At 45.0% G+C, this 19,608-nt stretch overlaps 2 protein-coding genes across 3 annotated transcripts; both read left to right on the top strand.

Annotated features, from left to right (window-relative positions):
* Window positions 1-288: 288 nt before the first annotated feature.
* Window positions 289-14,300, top strand: WEE2 (WEE2 oocyte meiosis inhibiting kinase). Of its 2 annotated transcripts, none has more exons than XM_083801061.1 (12): window positions 289-403; window positions 803-1,174; window positions 3,651-3,850; window positions 4,713-4,761; window positions 7,633-7,805; window positions 8,459-8,580; window positions 9,439-9,585; window positions 10,311-10,412; window positions 10,728-10,813; window positions 11,743-11,913; window positions 11,994-12,136; window positions 13,017-14,300. In XM_083801061.1, the coding sequence occupies exons 2-12, from the start codon at window positions 842-844 to the stop codon at window positions 13,168-13,170; spliced, it is 1,680 nt and encodes a 559-aa protein (XP_083657187.1). In that variant the 5' UTR covers window positions 289-403; window positions 803-841; the 3' UTR covers window positions 13,171-14,300. The 2 variants fall into 2 exon arrangements, with proteins under 2 accessions (XP_083657187.1, XP_083657188.1); XM_083801062.1 differs by lacking the exon at window positions 289-403 and adding an exon at window positions 423-573.
* A 63-nt stretch (window positions 14,301-14,363) lies between these two features.
* On the top strand, window positions 14,364-19,394 carry SSBP1 (single stranded DNA binding protein 1). The gene is made up of 6 exons (XM_083801146.1): window positions 14,364-14,503; window positions 14,912-14,972; window positions 16,043-16,183; window positions 16,824-16,911; window positions 17,743-17,831; window positions 19,232-19,394. Exons 1-6 carry the CDS (start codon window positions 14,480-14,482, stop codon window positions 19,273-19,275), a joined length of 447 nt encoding a protein of 148 aa, XP_083657272.1. The 5' UTR covers window positions 14,364-14,479; the 3' UTR covers window positions 19,276-19,394.
* Window positions 19,395-19,608: the final 214 nt, after the last annotated feature.

Raw genomic sequence — 19,608 nt, forward strand, 5'->3', positions numbered from 1 at the left:
GAAGCCCAAATTCAGACCTAGTAGGGGCTGTCCCCATCAGACTGATCGTTTATGTAAGCTGAGCCCACGGAGACTGCATCCCCCGTGGGATTAACACGAAGCAGCCTGGCTGTCAGCAAACATCACCTCCCCGCAGGGCCGGGAAGCTGGAGGAGGGAAGAGCGTGCAGAAGCAAGGGGATGACTCAGAGGGAACACTGGCTCCCTGTAGAGCTGGCTGCAGGCACAGCAGATCCAGACCCACAGCAGCCCCCCAGCCACCAGCAGCCATACGCAGGTGCTGCCGAGCTCCAGCTGCTTGCCATTAGCAATGGGGCAGGTGTAAGGTGGTTATAAATGCGCAGGAGGAGGGCTCCTTGTAAGGTGTTTGGTAACAGCTTAGGGGTCCCTCTGCTTTTACAGCTGTAGGTGGAGCGGGGTCTCCTTTTTCTACTTGAGGAATTTAAGAGAGAAAAGGCTGGGGGAGGGCTGTCGTGCTTTGCTCTGTAGGGTTTGGTAGCTCAGTCTCTGTGACGGCAGTAGTTGATGAAGTGCTGGTGGGTGGAGAACTTCCCTTGGAAGCTCACTGGGAAAGGTAGTGACTTCTGGGTTTTATTTGATTTGCACCAGCAAGGTGGAAGTCAAAGCTGTTGTTGTCCTATGAATGATAGCTGAAAGGATTTGTAGTTGGGAGTTCTGGGACAATCCTTAATCAATGCAATTAAATGTTAGTTATGTGTGCCCTAAGGGAGGGGGCAGTTATTCTGCTTGTGTAAATAATGCTGCCTTCCTCTCTCTCTGCCCTTCTCCCTCTAACCAAACAGGCCAGGATCAGCTCTATCTGTTCCATTTCATATGGTGAAATGGATGACTGGGACAGCAGCGATGATTTCATTCAGAGGCTGGATTTTTCCAGTTGTGGAGAAGAGGGTGAAGAGAGAAGCCTACATGAGGAGGATACCCTGAGCTCAAGCCCTCTCAGGAGCTGTGACTCCCAGAAGTGGCAAGGGGACAGTCCTCTCCCTGTGACCCCTCACAGGAAGCTCAGTGAGATTTTCCTGAGCAGGACGAAAGCCTGGGTGAGTCCTACCCTGAAGTCTTCCCTGGGTGTGACCAGGAGCCGTGGCAATGCTGAGACACCGCTGCACATCACCTGGAAGAAGCTGCAGCTCTGTGACACCCCGCACACTCCCAAGGTAATGTCACACACCTCTGTGCCCTGGTGGGCAGGGTATGCGGCATCACTGGGGTATTGCTGAGTGTGTGATGTGGGGAGTCTGTTCTAGCTCTGTGGAAAGCATGTTTGTAGTGCTAACCCTTGTTGGCCTTCTTCTCTTCTGTTAGAAATCTGGACAGCAGGCTCCTTAGCTATGGAGTGATTATTCTCCAAGTGTGAATAGAAACCTGTGTGTGGGAGCAGGTGTTTTGACTCTTTCCAAGCTGTTGTTGAAACTACTTAACTGGTATTAGTTCAGCCAGACTTTAAAAAAAAAAAAATAGCGGCCATATGCCTTGGTTGCCCATGTGTCCCTCGTGCTCTGCTTAGGACACTGGATGTCTGTATCATCTCTGTAGGAAGTGTGCACTGTGCTCCCTGAGGGACAGAAGTGTCTCTTTGAGGTGCTTATTGCCCCAGGGGGAGCTTGGAGGCAGGCAGCTGCCCACACTGCATGCTCTGTTCAGCTCATTTTTGGATGAAAGTGGGTTTTCTCTTGAAAGAGCACGTTGGGGGTGACGTTGCTACTTGGGGGTTACTTTGTCTAGTGAGGCTGGAAGACTTCCAACCAGCTCGTTGTTCATTGATGTTGCTTCTCTCTTTGCGTGTAACTCAGCTGTTCAGTGATCTTGGGGAACGCAGGAATTTGTTCTCAGGGCAACAAATCGATGTATGCTTGTGGAGGAAGACTAGCCCGTCTTCCTCTGCATTGCTCTTCTAAGATGTCATTTATCTACTTATCTGGCTTGTTAGGAGAATGGTCTTGGCCCCTTACTTTCCATGAAGCTTCTTGTATAGAAGATAATACAACTGATCCTGTCTTCTGTGAGCGCAAGTGTGGACTTGGAGGCAGCTTCTCTGCTCCTAAATATCTCTTGTTGTGTGTGCTGGCTTCTAGCATTCAAGACTTGCGATGAAATGAAAATGAAATTGCTAACGTGTGGCAGAGCAGGCAGACAACTACATGTTGTGTACATACCCAATCCTTGAACAAATTGCTAGAGATAGCTACGGTAGCTGCCTTGCTTACCCTGTGTGTTAGCAGCTGTGCTCAGATGATGTTATAGGAGACAAGTCTGGTCATGGAATAGAGCTCTAGTAAGGCAGATGGAAACTGCATGCATGCAGCAGCAGGCTGTGATGGTAATTTATATCCTCTTCTTGACTTGTGGCTTGACCAGATCGTAGCCACAAGTCTGTAGAGCTTCTTGGCTCCTGGGTAAATTGGACTTAAGCATATACTGCTTTTGATACATCTGTATACAGAAGCTTTCCAACAAAGAACAAGGGTATATAGACTGGAGCATGAGAAAGTGATCAAGATGGACTTCAGGGTTATAATAACCCAGTAGCTGAAACTGCCAGTATGGTATTGAAATATAGGAATGTCCCAGAAGTAACTACATCTCTCAGCACAGCATCAATTCGGCTGATGTACAATACTGAGTGCAACTACCTTTTCTTTAGAAACATCAGGGAGGGGTGGGAGGAGTTCTAGATATCAGTGAAGATGTGGCTCCAGAATCACAAGAGGCAACTCTGTTGGATCAAAAAAACAGGTATCATGATCCTCATGGTAGAGAGTTCTGGATTTAAAGGCCTTTCTAAGGGCTTTCCTCTAGGAGAAAGAGGTATATTAAAAACCCATTTGGACTTCTTACTGCCACCTTGAAACTGAAACAAGTCAGATGTGAACTGAAAAACTAGACTTTTTTCAAAAAAGCTGGTAGTTACTGAAGGGTTCAAATATCACAAAGTTAGTTGATTTTTCTATCTTTGGATCAAGATAGGTGTTTTTCTTAAGTTATGCTTTACTTGGGGGCAGGATTTTAGCCTGGTAGGCTGAAAACTAGTGGCCTGTCTTTTGTGGGAAGCTGGACTAGACTATACAGAGGTTCCTTCTGAATTTAATTTCTGAAACTTCAGTTTTGTTGCTCAAGGGGACCTGTTTTCTGGTCACTTTTGTCAGTAGCCATATCCAAGTATTTCTAACACATTTCCTGTTGTAATGCTGCTTACTGCTGAGGAACCAGAAGGGAACTCAGGTCGTGTCCCACCTCATCTTCCTGGCAAACCCCTCCTGACCAAACTGATGTAACAGTCCAGGTTTGATGAAATTGTCTTCCGTGTTACTGCAACCATCGTGCAATTTCTGTGGCGCTGTAGGTGGGAAAGATGAACAGCTGGTTCCTCTTGAGGACTGAGCTTGTAGAAGTGTCTCTGCAGCCTTCACCAAAGACAGCAGAGAACAGTGAAAGGGCTTGGTAATTAACTTAATGTTTTGTGGAAGAAGGAGAAAGCTGTCAGGACTAAACTAAGCATGTAGAGTTTGTGATTTCCCCTATCCGAAGGAAGGGAGCTGAGTTCTCCTTCATTTGCAGGACAGCAGTGGTTTTATTCTGACATGACAGCAACAAAACATTTGGCTCATTGCTTTTTTTCTCCCCTCAATACAGAGCCTGTTATCCAAGACAGCTTTCCCTTCACCTGGGTCAAAGGTCCCATCCAAAGGCTTCCGACATCTGAGATTTACTCCTGGCGCTGACTCAGATGACTCTACCCAATCTTCTCTTGTCAATATTAATCCCTTTACACCAGAGTCATACCGGCAAATGCTCTTTCTTCCTAATGGCAAGCGGAAAGTCAGAGGAGAGATGTAAGTGAACTGCTCTTAAATAACAGGTGGGAAGGAGTCTGTTTGAATGAGATAAGTAATGAAGGAGACATCTAGTTCCCAGACTTATTTGCTAATGATGAATCATCCACTTCAGTAGCATTCACTGATGAAAAACAAACATCAGCAGACATGAGGGTAATAGAGCAGAAATAGGAGTAAAACCAATAGTTTCACTTGTTCAGAAATGCAAGTGGGGGCTCAACGGTGAATGTCAGTGTTTTGGCTTTAGAAGAAAACTGCACCTCTCTCCTGACCACAGGTGGGGTGGAGTTAGGTTGGTTTATGCCCATATCTGGGACTCAGAAGATGTGCATGTTTGCATGTCTTATAGATTGTTAAGGTGGGAACTTGGTATCGTTGACCTGCAAAAGCTCTGATCCAAATCTGGTTTGGGTTAGCCAACACAAACTTAGTCGAGTACCTGTGTACTACAATGATGTTTGTCTTTCATAGCCCCAGCTGTAAGAGCACAGAGGCTTCTCCCCACCCCCTTGAAAGCACAGCAGGGCAGTTTTCTCCATCACTAGGAGCTTGTTGTACAAGGCCATTTTCCATGTATCTTCACCAGAAATAAGGTAGCCAGCAGAAAGGTGCCTTGAATGATGCTTCTGTGCCCTGTGGGCACTACAAAAATTGATATATGGAAGATTTTTTTGACTGAGACTTCCTAGCTTGAGTCTACAGCCTTTCAGGCTTCACTAAGAACCTCACTACATACTAATCCTTTACAAAATACATCTGTAGGATGGGATTTGATTGATTTGAGATGTTTTCATGTCAAATCTTAGTTGGTTGTTGGACTGAAGTGATGCATCTAGACTTTCCTGAACTTCTGTTATAGGAGGAATCCTGATCCAAGAAGCCAATTAAAACAGGATCTACGTACCAAGGTAAGTGCCTCTGCATAATCTCCTACAGAGAGCACAAGATGCTAGCAAAGATACAGTGCTTGATGAAACTTATTCACCTATCGGAGTTCAAATCATGGCATTGTGACAGAAGATGGGTACCTCTGATAGAATAATTCTAAGCTGGATGTCTGATGTTAACATTGGAGACAGCAAACTTGGAAATAATTCTGAAAGGAAACTTGTGCCAAAGCAGATCAAACTTTAACAAGTGATCCTAAGACTCATCTATTTTGGTCAGTAGGTCATTCTGGGAACTAAAATAATTTTGGCTCCTTGCCTTGAGGGAAAGTAATTACTGTATTGCTATATTACTGTAAATAATGACAGTACCTTTGTGCTTTGAAGAAGCATGTGTATTACCATAGCTATGAACAAGTGTACTGAGCATCTTTGGATGTAAGGGTAACATGGTTTCTATATCGCAAATAATATATGTACCTGTACCACAAACACAAAGACTTGAGCTGAATGGCTCTGGTGTGGATGAGTATCAAGATCTGAGCTTCAACTGCAGTAGTCACAATGGCAAACTTATGAAATGAGGCAGCAAATTCTTTATTCACCTTCAGTAGGCAAATGTCTTGCTGTAGCTCTCATCAGGTGAGCTAAGACAATACTTCTAATGTTTGAATACCACAAACAGTATATTGTGCTAGCTAGCAACCTTGGCTACTGTGTGCAGCCATCGTGTGAGGGAAAGCTGAGGTACAGAAAAAAGGGACTCATCTAGAGAAAAGTGGTAGTGTCAGTAAATGCAGAGCTACCTACATCTGTGGCCCTGTGTACTTCGCTATAGCAAGTATGAAAAACAAGTTTTCGCTGGCTGAAAATCCCACTCTGACCAGTGTACAAATGAGGCTCTAATGAGGCCAGCTGTGAATCAGTGTTAATCTGGCTCTACACTGAAGCTTTGCTGGCAGTGCTGGAGAAAGAGCTCAGTGTACCCTTGCTGGGCCTCTCCCTGCTGCTGCCCTTTGCTCTACTCCTGCTGGTCTCTGGTGTGGTGGAAGAGCTGTGCAAAGGGCTCTGGGCTTCCCCTTGCCCCCTGCCCTGGGCTTTCTTGTCCAGCTGGGGAGCCTGTGCTTCTCTGGGTCCATGATAGACCCCGCTATGGTTTGTGTAGCTACAGAACAGCAGATACTGCCTTAAAATGCAGAACCAATCTGTCTTGCTGTTGCTGATGCCTGTGCTTTGCTGACAAACCTCTGTGGCAGGCTGCGTTGGCCTGGCTGCACGGGGCAGGAGCAAGGTCTTGCGTATCTCCAGCCATGCTGGCAGAGCTGGGTCCAGTTGCCCTTTTTCCACTTTATCTGGGAGAAAACCACTCATCCAGGTGGCTTCTGGATCACATCTGTATTCAGGTGTGGCAAAAAGCTCCATTTTCCTGAGCAGCACCTCTAAGTAAACGTCTCTTGTGCAAGTAGGTGGAACTGTTCGCTGTGACTGAAATACTTAGGCTTACTGGAAGAATAATGTCCAGTGCCCTCTAGCAGAGAAGACTGGTATTGCAGAAAAACCGGTCTGCGGCAGGTTTACTACGCAGCTGTAGTTCTACCGTGCAACATCCGGGGCTACAATTACTGTTTTCTTTAGATGGAAGCCTCAAATTACTTGTGACTTACTGAAATATTATTCTGCTTCAGTGATTAAAATTGGGCATGCTACAGGTATAAAACTACTAGGACTTGTATTTATTTCCTGAGTTAAGATACTGTAATATACAGTTGCCTTATGAAATGCAGCCTGTTGTGAAGTTACTGTTTGATATGGGCCCATCTTCCTGCCTGTAGGAACCAACTCTTTACCTCTTTGCTTTAAGGTCATATCAATCTAGCAGCAATCACAACAGTGGTTTGTCTGGAAAGCAGTCCGATGTGAACCCCCATCCCTGTAAGGGATGCGGGATGATAAAGAAAAAACCACTTAGTCCATTCTTTTGTTCACTTCATGCTCCACTGCTTATCTTTTCTTCTTTGCTTACCTCCCCTGCCAGTAGACATGACTCTACATGCAGTACCAGCATCTTCTATATCCCTGGGGTCTATTACTGTAGCAATAATGTTCCAGCTGCTCTGCAGGCTTTTAGCCCTCCATGGAAAAGTGGCTCCTGGTGAGGAAATACAAATACTGAGACCTGATGATATGCAGTTAGTCACAGCTGGTGCATCAAGCCTGATGAGAGGCTGGACTGATGCAGAATGCCCTTGCTGCAGGCACTCTTGCCTAACAGTAAAGCAGCTCTTATGTTACTGGGGCTGCATTAAACTAAGGCACCAAGTTTCTCCTGCGCCCAGGGTAGTCATACCTCTTATTGAAACCCAAGCTCTGTACGTGAGTCTGGCTAATTCAGCAATACTGGATGTCCACCTATCAAGGCTGGTAACAGGTCTTCAGGTCTGCAGTACGTGGGCTAAAGACAAGTACTTTGTTCCCCACTGTTCTTCCCTGCCTGACTCCATCAGCCATGGGTCGAGGAACTGGGCAGGGCTGCCAAGAGAAAAGATGATGGCAATAACCCAAAGGTGTTATACAGCCAACTAGATTGCTTCCCTGCTCCTTAGCTGTGACTTCTAACTATGGCTAGCAGGTCATGATTTAAAAATAAAACAAATAAAAAAAATCTTGGCAGAGTCAGGTCAAGATGGCCTTTGTCAGGTGGCCAGAAAGAGTGCAACCTCTTTAAGTGGAAGGACTGGAAGCATATCTGCATGCATATGTAGAATCCAGAATGGGAGAGGGAGTAAAATGGGAGCTCTGTGTAGGTAAATGCTACACATCTCTAAAAACATGGCAAATGTTATCTGAATTTCAACTCATACTGCTGTCCCTGCTGTTCTTATGACCTTCTAGAGATGTCCTCTGAAAGAGAGCAATATGGTTTCCCGCTACAAGAAGGAATTTCTGGAGCTAGAAAGGATTGGTGTGGGAGAATTTGGCTCTGTCTACAAGTGCATCAAGCGCCTTGATGGATGTGTTTATGCCATCAAACGCTCCAAGAGGCCTCTGGCAGGATCCTCGGATGAGTGAGTGTGCTAGCTAGAAACTGTTGGTTGAAATGATGGATGTGTTTTTGGGAGGTGTGGTGGGAAAGGAGTGTAGTCCTAAAGGTATCTGAGAAGTGTGGTAGGAGCAAAATCTGGCTGCTGTCGCTCTAACAAGTGGGAAGGTGGAGAAAGTTACTGCTTTAGGTCTGCTGAATATGAATGTCAGAGAAGAATCCTCAGGCGTTGTAAAGTGACATGGCAACTTAGCAAGCTCCTCAAATCCACACAGCCAGTCTGTCTTTAAAATAATAACTGTTAAACAGCTCATCTGTGGCGTTGCCCTACCCCGCTGTGCAGCCTTTCTGCATCTGTATTGGCCATGCAGTTGTTCTGTGCTGACATACTGAAGCAATTACCTCAAATCTGCCTCTTCCTCTCTTTAATAAAAGACTTGTTCAGTATTTTTGACAGCTACTCAACTAATTTGATGTGGTGCTTCTGAACATCCTTTTTAAGGGTTGGGCTTTGCTTCAGTAGTTGAGAGCTAGTCAGTCTGTCAAAACCAAAGAAGTAGTCCACAATACCTCTGCTTTCCCTCTCCCAGGACAGGCTACAACATATGGCTCTTTTCATGGTCCTGAGCAGCCCCTGATGCCCTGTCCCCAATACTTTTTCTGTGCATGCTTCTCTAGGCAGCTGGCGTTGCGTGAGGTTTATGCTCATGCTGTCCTTGGACACCACCCCCATGTTGTGCGCTACTACTCAGCGTGGGCAGAAGATGATCACATGATTATCCAAAATGAGCACTGTAATGGTAAGAACAGTGCTATTAAAGGCTGAGGTGTTGGGATGGGTGCACTTGAGATGAGTATCTTACAGTCCTCTTGGCTAGGAGAAAGGCCTCATCAGCTGCCTGCTCAGGGATGGAGTGAAATAATGGGGTGAACTGTTCACTGGTGCTGCAAGCAGGGTGGTACACTCACTTTGCTCTGGCCATGTGGCTTGTTGGGAGATGCTGGGAAAGACACCTCTGACTACCAGAGGAGCTGTGAAAGGCAATGTTGGTGTGTAGCTCTCCTTGCTCATCTGGTGTTGCAGCCTGGCAGCTGTGATCACTGGTGACAGCAGTTTGGAGTAATAACTCTAAATCCGGTGGAGGTAACTGTGAAACACAGGGATGTATTTTTGTTCTAGTGAATGAACTTTTGAGACTAAAGGAGAAGTGGTGAAAAGAAAACTGATGGAGAGTGAGGCAATGGTATTTGTTAGTCCTGTGAAATAGCCAAGCTGCCTTAATGGAGATGCACAGAATTTTCCTGCATTCACATGTTGCATTTTTTAAACTACCACTAGTGGATGTGGGATTAATTTCATTGTTCCACTGTTCACATACCTGCTTTATGCCTGTAAAGATAAAAGTAACAAACCTCTCCTCTGTAGACTTGCAGCAGCAGCATCACTACTAAGTCAGCCAGTTTGGTGCTGTAGGTAGAACTGCAGTTGCTTAATGTCTGGCAGGCAGCAGGGTGCTCCAAGGCAATGGGAAGGCTGGTGCCAAGTGGTGATATCCAGGTCTGGTCAGGGTTGTCACTAGGAAGCCTGTAAGTGTTCTGGTCAATAACTTATATTCTAAACACGCTGCTCCACAAAGTCTTTGACTATTTTCTCCTAGGTGGAAGCCTCCAAGATGCGCTGCTGGAAAATGAAAAACGTGGACAGTATTTCTCTGAAGCAGAGCTGAAGGAAATCTTGTTACAAGTCTCTATGGGGCTAAAATACATCCACAACTCTGGCCTTGTACACCTGGATATCAAACCTAGTAAGTGTAGCACTCTTCCTTTGCCCTGTGAGTGCTGCTGGCTGGATATATTACAGTGCTTTAAAGGAAAGAGTATCTTGCCCTAGAAAGTGAATGTCTTGTGGATTTCTAAGCTTTCCACTGCTGTGGCTGTAAAACAGAACCTTCTCTGATAGTTGGCAGACTTTAATTCTTATGATCCTCATAATTCTCGTTCATGGGAATCACTTTCCTACTAGTAGAGCAAGTAGGATTGCAGAAGAAGATAGACTTTGTTTGCTGCAGTTCTGTTGCACGGTGCTCAACCTTTGTGAGAGCTGCAGTGAGAAGTGAATGTTTATTTCTTCTGTGCTTACACTGAGGGATGAAGTTTCTGCAAAATACAGTTACAAGCTTTCTTTTCTGTGCAGCTGAGGATGGGCATATCCACAGCAATTCCTTCACAGTCATGTAGTTACATCCTTATAAGAGGATCTCCTTTTTTTGTGCTGAAATCATGCTCCCAGCTTGTGGAGCAGAGGGAGGGGCAGAAAAGTTGATTACCCTGGGATATTTTATGCATAAGATACAACTGTCTTGTCAGTTCTGTTGCTGGATATGTAAGCTGGGCAGAAAGCTCATGCATAACTTCTCTGGCTGCAAAGCTTAGCTAGCTTGACAGGTGGGATTTCTACAGAGTTGTCAGACTGCTGACTGCTGCAGTCAGGTTGCTCAAATAATAGTTGCTAAACTTCACTGTCTTGCAGGTAATATCTTCATCTGTCACAAGCTGGCAGTTGAGGGCCATGCTGGGCAGGAAGAGAGTGACAGTGAAGATGAATTCTCCTCTGGTGTGATGTATAAGATCGGTAGGCTTTTTGCTTACTTTACAACTGACTTAAATTTAGGGCTGCTTGATATTGCTATGTCCTAGTTGCTGAAGAGATTTGCATAACAGAACTGATAGCATCATCCTAAATACCTCTTGTACTTACAAGAATTAATTCCTCTGAAGTGACAGTCTTGGAAAACTTGTTGGCTTGTTTCCAAACCCAGATTGCTGTGTAGAAGCAGGCTTGTTCTCTTACTCTGTTTCTGATTATTCTGTTGGTGCTCTTAAAAAGCTGGTTTTTATTGGAGATCTACTTCTGTCTGCTCTGTTGGCCACGTTTTTTTTGTTTTAGGTGATCTTGGCCATGTGACATCAGTAACAAACCCCCAAGTGGAGGAAGGAGACAGACGATTTTTGGCCAATGAGATATTGCAAGAGGTAAAGCTGCTGGTGGGAGAACAGGGTGGTGAGCAAGTGGAGAGATCAACCATAGTAAAATAATTATTCTGATGTATTCCTTGTCTTATCTTCTCTTCACTATGCCAGGTCTGGCTGTGAAATCAGTGAAGTTAACTTTATTGAAATAGTATAGGCTTGGGTATTATCCTAATATACTTCATGCTGTTCTAACATGCTTCAGAAGCAACTTTAGATTATTGCAACTATTTTACCTGCAGTGGGAGAATGGGGCAAAAACTTTGAGTCCATTTCATGTTACATATCCAGTGGACATAAAACTGTTGGATGTGACTACTGAGACTGAGTGATGTATGCATCCAGGCAAATGCTTTGTATAACAAACCACAATTAGGTAGTGTGGAGAGGTAGCAGGCACAGCTGAGGAACTATGCAAGTCCTCTTCTTAAACCTGCAGTAGTTTTGTCACTCTGGCCAGTGAGCAAAAAGGCAATCAGTATGTAACAACCAGCCTGGATGTGTTCATCAGCTCAGATATTTGTGACGTTATCTTCCTGTGCTGCAAGTGGATTTAGGAACTGTTTGGTCAATATATCACATGCAGTCAGTCCTTGGTTTGAGTTGGGTATGCCTGGCTTACTGTCTTGTGGTATGGGCAAGAGGCACATTTGTTAGGTGTTTGTCCCCTAGATTTGCTCTGGTGATTCTAGTGTGGGCTGCAAGCTCCTCATGAGTGGGTGAAAGCTAATGTGCTATTAACAATTAGCCAACAATACTACAAAATCCAATATTACTGGCCAAAGTTTTTATTCTAAAGAGGAGAAAACTAACTGGGACAGTGAAGGCAGTATCATATACTTGTTTAGCTGCTGCTTTTTGAGCTGATATCCCAACATCTCTGAGTATAATAAGATATTTTCTTCATATAACAGTTCATCTTCTCTCTACAGCAATACTGCCACTTGCCAAAGGCGGACATCTTTGCTCTGTCACTCACAGTAGCTCTAGCAGCAGGTGCAGGACCACTGCCTCACAATGGGGCCATGTGGCACCACATCCGCAAAGGCAATATCCCATCGATCCCTCAGAAGCTTCCCAGTGGCTTTCTTGAACTCCTCAAGGTAAGTAGTCTTAACAGGATGGGGATTTTTCCAGTTCGCATGTGATGGAGTTTTAAACCCTGAACTCCTTTGCCTTCTAGCTCATGATCCATCCTGACCCAGCGGAAAGACCTTCTGCCACAGCTCTTACTAAGCACCCAGTTCTCCGTCCTTCACTTGAAAAAGCTGTGCAGCTTCAGAAGCAGCTGAATGTGGAGAAGTGTAAGACTGCCATGCTGGAAAGGTAGGGCTTGTGTGGGCATGAGGGAGAGAAGACAGGTCTGATCACCGGGCTTGAATGTAGGGAGGCAGTGCTGGGAGATGTAGCATGCAGGAACATGTGCCTGGAGCTGGAAGGGCTGTGGGGCTGTAGCTAGGGACTTGCAGTGCCAAGGCAGCTGTGGTTCCCGTGGTTCACTTCTGGCTTTGAGACACTGGCTGAACTAGAGCAGTGAACTTGTGCACTTACTGTAACCATGGGTGATGGAAAATACTGATACAATGTGCGACCAGATAAGAAAATACTACTGAACAGATAAGGGTCTTGCACAGCAAGATGAGAAAAATACAAGGGGGTGGCAGACATCCTCCTTCCCCATGCTCCCTCACTGCTGTTGTTGGCAGTAATGTTTCCAGGTGCTCAGATGGTCGTACCACCCCTATCATTGTAATAATCAGCTGTGGAACAGGTTTTCAGTGTAGACAAAAGACAGTGCTCTGGGAGAGCAGCAAGCATCAGGGAAGAAAAGCAGTGGAGAAGAAGCATATGCCTTTATTAGATATCTGCTGCTTGGAATGACACTGATCTAAGTTCCACCAATACAAATAGTGAAACAATGCGGAGGGGGAAGACTGAGGTAGGGATTCTTCATACTGGTGCTGGTCTGTGTGTTTCATGACCTGAGGCATGGGCTACCTAAACCTTTAAAGTTGATCCAGTCAGGAGTAGAAACTGTGGAGAAACCTATAGTAATTTTCATGTCGAACCTGGGTCAAAAGTCACCATTCAGCAGTACTGCAGTAACCCTCCTGTGCAAGATTGTTCACAGCCTTCTTCCCCAGATGATGGGGATTCATACATAATGTAGTTTTCTTTCCTTCCTCTTTTTTTCTCTTCCCTGCAGGGAATTAAAAGCAGCCCGCCTTGCCCAGACCCTCATGAAGGACCAGCCATTAGGAAGTGCCAAGCTACCAGAGTCTGAAACCTCTAAGCAGAACAGCAAGCGCCTGGTGGGAGGGAAGAACTGTCGCTCATTTAGCTTTACTTTGGGTTACTGAATTTCTGTGTTGTCCAAGAAAATTCTGGCTGCTGAATGGCCCTGTGAAAGCAGAGGGTCTGCCCAGACCAACGCCCCATATTAGCTCTCCCTGTTGTGTTTTGTTTCCCTCATTCTCTGTGATGAGATGCTGGCTGAGGAAAGGGAAGAATGACTAGCTCACAAGTACAAGATGTGATTTAAGAGTATTGTCCTCAGTCTTACCTGTTTAATTTCTTGTGTAACTGGTCTTGCTCTAGACTAAGAATATTTTCCCATACAAGGGGAAGGATGGCATTTATTTCTGCTCCTCTGTTTAGATGGACCCTATTATTGATGTTTCTGTGGTCTTAACACTGGCCACCTATATATCTTTCAAAGGAAATCTGGCTGTACAAGGAGTACAGCATCATTGAGGGGGGTGAGAATAATACAGTTTTAACTACATGTCAGGAGGTAGACCTGTTACATAGCAGTCCTGATGGACTTAGGATGACTTTGGAGCAGCATTTCACTGAGGGAGATAAAGAGTGAAGGAAGTGCTTTTAGTTAAGGGGTCCTTGCCTGAGGAAGCTGAAGGAAACTTCCCTTCCCTTAACTTTCAGCAACATGCGTGAAATTGTGGAACTGAAGTCAATAAGCTTTAGCAGAAGGGTTCCTGAAGCCTGATGTGGATTATGCTGATTGGAAAGGATTTTGCTTAAAGTGGGGAGGGGATGACTTCAGTGTGTCCTGGCAGGTGGATCTGTATAACTGTTTCCATTCTGGTATCTCTCCCATGGAGCCACAACCTGCCTGGACTATCCAGCTTGCTACCTAGATGGGGGAAGTTAGAAAGCATTAGGTGTTGTCAGGCTTTTCTTTGTTTTGGAGTTGCCTATGTGAAGCGTGCATTTTAACGTTTAATAAATCCCATCCCCCTGCTAAATGTAACTTCCCGAATTCTTGTCGGTCGCATGTCTAGCTGAAACAGCTTGATGTACGTGGTGTCCTGCCGTGAGGGAGAGCGTGAGGCGATAGCTGTCACTATCCGGCTTCGCTGAAGCCGAGTTTGTGCTCAAGTGCTGGTACAGCCGTGCCTTTTAACCTCCTGTCCCCCTTTAAAACCCGAAACGTGCAAATAAAGATTTTTAACGCTTCCTTTTACTTAAAGACCGAGTGCCTAGTCTTATTTACTCGGTATTTTGCCTCCTGGGAGGGCAGGGGGCGGCGCTGGGGGCCGGGTTTCCCCCGGAAGGCGGAGCGCGGCCGCCCCGGCCCCTTTCCGCTTCCGGGCGGGGCCGTGCGCGCTGCTCCCCGGCCCCATCCGCGGGCGGCGGCAGGCGGGCGGCATGCTGCGGCCGGCCGCGTGGCAGGTACGGGGCGGGGGGGGGAAGGGGCCGTGCTCCGGGAGTGCGGGCCCCGGCCCTTGTTACTCCGCAGCTTGCGGCCGCGGAGCGTAAGGGAAGGCCTGCGTTAGGCGTGGGACCGCCGCGGGTTGTCTGCGTGCGAGTCAAGGGGGCGTGCGGCACCCCGACGGGCTTGTGCTCTGCAGATCCTTCCTAGGCAGCCGTCAGGCCCCAGCTTAACAAAACAGTCTTTGAATTAACGAAATAGTCTCTGAATAATCCCACTGGCTTCATTCAGTGGAGCTGGGTTCTTCCCCCAGCCCCCACGGGTCGCTGGAAAAGAATGCGATTGCAAGGTCTCTGTAAGGGCTCAGAAAGCGTGGTGTGGTGTTCGCACTGTGTGTCTTGGAGACTAATACCTGTCTGTTCCTTCAGGTGTTCCGCCAGTTCGTAAGGCGTGAGTCTGATATGGTTGGCTCCTTGGTACTCGAAAGATGTAAGTAGCTCCTGTGTGTTGAGATAATGCTTAGCTGTTACTCTCTGTGATTTTATCTCAGGTTTAGAATGGCTGAAATATGCCAGGAGAGGAACGCATATGAATGATAGCTCCAGACTGTGGAAATTAAGAATTTGTTGTTTCAAACAAACTCTTAAGTAGCTTTCTGGTCTGGTCTGTGTCAGGTCAAGCAGCACTTAAGGGGGAAAACCAAAAAGCCCTGACAAAGTACAGCCTGAAACAGGAAGGTGGCCTTGCCTTATTAGTGGCAGTGAACTGGGTATGCTGTTGTGCTTTCCAGCACCTGCCTCTACGTGCATCGTGTGCTTGTTGCATGGACTTCCATGCGCCTGGGATGCCTGTCTGGGTGCTGCTGCTGCCACACCAGGTGTAGGTTTCAGAGTTTACCATTCGGTTCACATGCTTGTTGTGTAAGAGTGGTGCTCCAGTATCTCCAGCTCTTTGTCCTCAACAAGGAGGAGTATGTTGTGTCCATCCACTGTCTTTTTGTCTTTGAGAAGGAATAACCTGTGTCCATCCAGACCTGTGTTAAAATTATTGACCCTGTAATTTAGAGGATGTGGTGTAATAATGCAATGTTGTTTAAAATGCATTGTTTTTTATGAAAAGGACAATGAAATACTATGGACTTATTACAATTAAATAAAAATCAAGATACTTTTAAATTAATGCAGTGTAGTCTCAAGTCATGTATGGATGTGTCTGAAAAAGATGACCAGAAAGAAATTAAAAAAACACCCTTCATCTTTCTAAATTAGGTTATTCAACAGTGATAACAAAAAATGAAATAGTAACCACTGCAGGGCCTGATTAGCTAAACGTGACAAAAGCTGGAAAAATGGTCAGAAATAGCAGAAAGTGATTGTTTTGGTCCTTGATGAGAGCTCCTGATTTACAACTTGTCAAGATTAGAGGGATCATAATTCACACATGTAAACCTCTTTGAAATCTTTAATCTCTTCCTAGTACTGAAAATGATTATTGAGTCTTCAGGGGTTTGTCCCATACTCAGTAGTGCATCTCCTCTTGCATTTACTCTTGTGTTTCAGCCATGAATCGTGTTCAGTTACTTGGTCGGGTTGGACAGGACCCGATCATGAGGCAAGTGGACGGCAAAAATCCTGTTACCATATTTTCTCTTGCAACCAACGAGATGTGGCGAACAGGAGAAAACGAGGAAGCCCAGGGAGGTGAGTCTGCACTGAGCAACCTGCTTCTGCCCTGTTCTGTGGTCATATTTTTGCATATTCAGTAGCACCATGCTTTGTCTTCAGGCTGCTCTGTAAATCTCTCGGGTGCAGAAAAGTTCCTCTGAGGTCGGTGAGGATGCTTGTATGTTTGTATGTCCCAGACTCACCTTCAGCAGCATGTACTGAATAGGGGTTTGCTTGTTGACCCCCCTCTGGAGGAGAGGAAAGAGCACTGACTTGGCAGTTCTTCCTTGTTGGCGTTGCTAGAGGTGCAGCAGCTTCCATACTCTGTATTCCAAGAGGGGAAAAAAAAAGAATAATACATTTTCTCTACAATTCTTCCATCAGTCTGTAGCTACAGTCGTCTTTTTTTCCTCTAACTTTTGTTCAATGTGGAGTCTGTAACGGTGGGAAATGTCTTGTAGTATGAGCATAGGCTTCCAGGAAAACTGATCTCTTGGTTTGAACTGTGCTCCTGCACTTTTATTTGGACACAGATGAGTGGAACATTGAGTACTAGTGTAGTTCTGTTTCTTAAATCACTTCTCATAATTTGAGAACACCCAACACTTTAAAATTAATTTCTGAGGCTTGCCTGAAAAAGAGGATGTGGCATCTGACTTATTTTTACGTACCTTAGGTGATATCAGTCAGAAGACAACATGGCACAGGATCTCTGTCTTCAGACCAGGCCTCAGGGACGTTACGTATCAGTATGTGAAGAAAGGGTAAGTGAACGTGCTTGATGATGTAATGCCTTCATAATCAGTCGATCTAAGAACTCATAGAATCACTGGATCATTTAGGTTGGAAAGGATCCTTAAGATCATCAAGTCCAGCTGTCACGTAACACTACCAATACCACCACTAAACCATGTCCCAAGCGCCACATCCACATGTCTCTTAAATACCTCCAGGGGTGGCAGCTTCACCGCTTCCCTGGGCAGCCTGCTTCAATGTCTAAGCACCCCTTTCTGTGAAGAAATTCTTCCTGATACCTAATTTAAAACCTCCCCTGGTGCACTTTGAGACTGTTTCCTCACATCTTTTCACTTGTCACCTGAGAAAAGAGACCGACACCTCACTGCAGCCTCCTTTCAGGTGGTTGTAGAGAGTGATGAGATCTCCCCTCAGGCTCCTCTTCTCCAAACTAAACAGCCCCAGCTCCCTCAGCCACTTCTCATAACTCTTGTTTCCTAGTCCCTCCACCAGCTTTGTTGCTCTTCTCTGAACATGTTCCAGCACCTGATGTCTTTCTTGTAGTGAGGGTCTCACAACTGAGCACGGTACTCAAGATGCAGTCTCACCAGTGCCACAAACAAGGGGACAATCACTTCCCTAGTCCTGCTGGCCATGCTATTTCTGATACAAGCCAGGATGCTTTAGGGCTTCTTGGCCAGTTATGGTGACCAGGAGCCGTACTAAGGTAGGAGTGCCTTACAGTAAGCTAGCAACATGCTACACGCAAGTGATGCAAAAGCCTGTGGATTCAGAATCAAATATAAAGGAGAAAAGAGTGGTACATTTTTCTGACCAGAACCAAATTCTTGACTTTTCAGTTCTCGACTCTACGTTGAAGGGAAATTAGACTATGGTGAATATACGGACAAAAACAATGTGAGGCGGCAGGCAACAACAATTGTTGCAGGTAAGGAGCAACACACCAAAGTCCACTTTGCATCTTTAAAATGGAGATGAAGGGGGTGGAGGACCTTTGAAACAGAACTTGGTTTGTCTTGATCTTCAGAATTCATAGTTGGGGTGTCTGAGAGAATGAAGAGGCTGTCTTCAGTTTCCAGCCTGTGCCACTAGATGTCCTCTGGCACTGTGTATGAAGAGACAGAAAGTGAGAGCATCTAGTTGCAGACTATTGCGTAGTTCGCTCACACAAACCAGTTGGTGCAGCAGGCTGATACTGCATGTTTTCAAAATGTTGGCAAGTAGTGCTGCAGGTCAGACAGATTCTTTCTCTAGCCAAAGCAGAGTCCATTTAGTACTTTTCTCTTAGGTTTGGCAGGGAATTTTTTCTTCCTCTAAGATAGGAGGCTTCACTGACTTGAAGGGCCTCTGTTTGTGAAAAATTTTTTATGGAGAGAGAACTTGATGGAGAATTTAAAAAAGACCTCAGTCTTGCAGCCAGTAGTGGTAAGAAGAGCACAGACTGGACAGAGTAGTTTTGTCCCTTGGGTAAACACAACGAAGAATAGAACTGGAAAACTGAACTTTTTCCTTGAGTCTTTAAATAGCATGAGGATAGCCAAGGACAGTTTGGTCCTACTTCTTTACTGTGGGTAGAGCAACTGTCTCGTGGCTTTTGAAGAAGGGCTGAAATAACTGGGTAGTAAAGCAAACACTTCTGTTATACAGCTGTATCTAAAAAAAAAAATAGAGGAGAAAAAGAAAAAATATTTTGGATGTTTATACAGTTCAACCTCTTTAAAACAATAGCAATCAAAGCTTCACACGAGCAGCTCCAGCTAGCAGTGCTATAGGTTGCTGTTTATAAGTAGCTGGAGGAGAGAAGCAAATCCTCTTTTTTGTTATTGTTGTTTTAAATTACTATTTACCCTAATGATTTCTTGTTAGTGTTCAAAATCCCTAGTCTCAAGATGCTTCAGAAACTGAGGCTTGATGAAATACTAATACTAAAAATAATGATGAAATAATAAAACTATAGTCCCATGGGCTGATGACATGATAGTGCATAATGAAAATGAGAAAATAAAATAAGCTGTAACTGATAGAGATCGTAGTTAAAGAATTAAAATGTTATTTTGAAATGTTTCTGACATCTTTGTTCAGCAACTTTTCATCACGTTTAGCACAGTTGTTTCATAGTGTGTGTGGTCATCCTGAATTTTCAGCCTTCTGGGGAGATAAAAACAGGAACCTTGTAAGGGACAGTGAAGGGACATTTTTGTGAAATGTTCTGTTCTGAAATACATGTCTTTGCAGCTTATTTTTACAGAGGTAGGTTGTCTTCGTGAATGTGCAGGCGTGCAACAGGGCAAAACAATCCTGAAGTATAAATTCTCTATTTCTTTTCAGATAACGTAATTTTTCTGAGTGATAATGTGAAAGAAAAGGCATGAGGTCATTAGTGCTTGGACTGAGGCCATTTCATTCCTTGTGCATCACAGTGCTTCATAATTCTGTAATCATGTATATTGCTGTAGTTTCCTTAAAAAATAAATAACATGTTTGATACCCATTATGTGTGTGCTTTGTTTTGTTTTCTTGTGTGCTTTCTCTCTATTCATCATCATCTCTACTTTGGTCCTTTTTTTTCCTTAAAGGAAAGGATAACCCAGGAAGCTATATTAATTCTTGAGCTGATGAATATGTAAGTTGAAATCACCTCTCTGAATCTCCACTTTCAAACCTTATATCCTCATCTGCCTTAATTGTTCTCCTGTCCTGTAGAA

Source organism: Anser anser, assembly GCF_964211835.1.
Source record: "Anser anser genome assembly, chromosome: 1".
Taxonomy (NCBI): Eukaryota; Metazoa; Chordata; class Aves; order Anseriformes; family Anatidae; genus Anser; species Anser anser.

Bases quoted from the DNA above. Each gene is read 5' to 3' on its own strand.
- WEE2 (XM_083801061.1), top strand. From the start codon at position 842: ATGGATGACTGGGACAGCAGCGATGATTTCATTCAGAGGCTGGATTTT. The intron at 4,762-7,632 runs GTAAGTGCCTCT...ATGACCTTCTAG, and splicing joins AACAGGATCTACGTACCAAG to AGATGTCCTCTGAAAGAGAG. The intron at 9,586-10,310 runs GTAAGTGTAGCA...ACTGTCTTGCAG, and splicing joins ACACCTGGATATCAAACCTA to GTAATATCTTCATCTGTCAC.
- SSBP1 (XM_083801146.1), top strand. From the start codon at position 14,480: ATGCTGCGGCCGGCCGCGTGGCAG. The intron at 14,973-16,042 runs GTAAGTAGCTCC...CTTGTGTTTCAG, and splicing joins CTCCTTGGTACTCGAAAGAT to CCATGAATCGTGTTCAGTTA. The intron at 17,832-19,231 runs GTAAGGAGCAAC...ATTTCTTTTCAG, and splicing joins GGCAACAACAATTGTTGCAG to ATAACGTAATTTTTCTGAGT.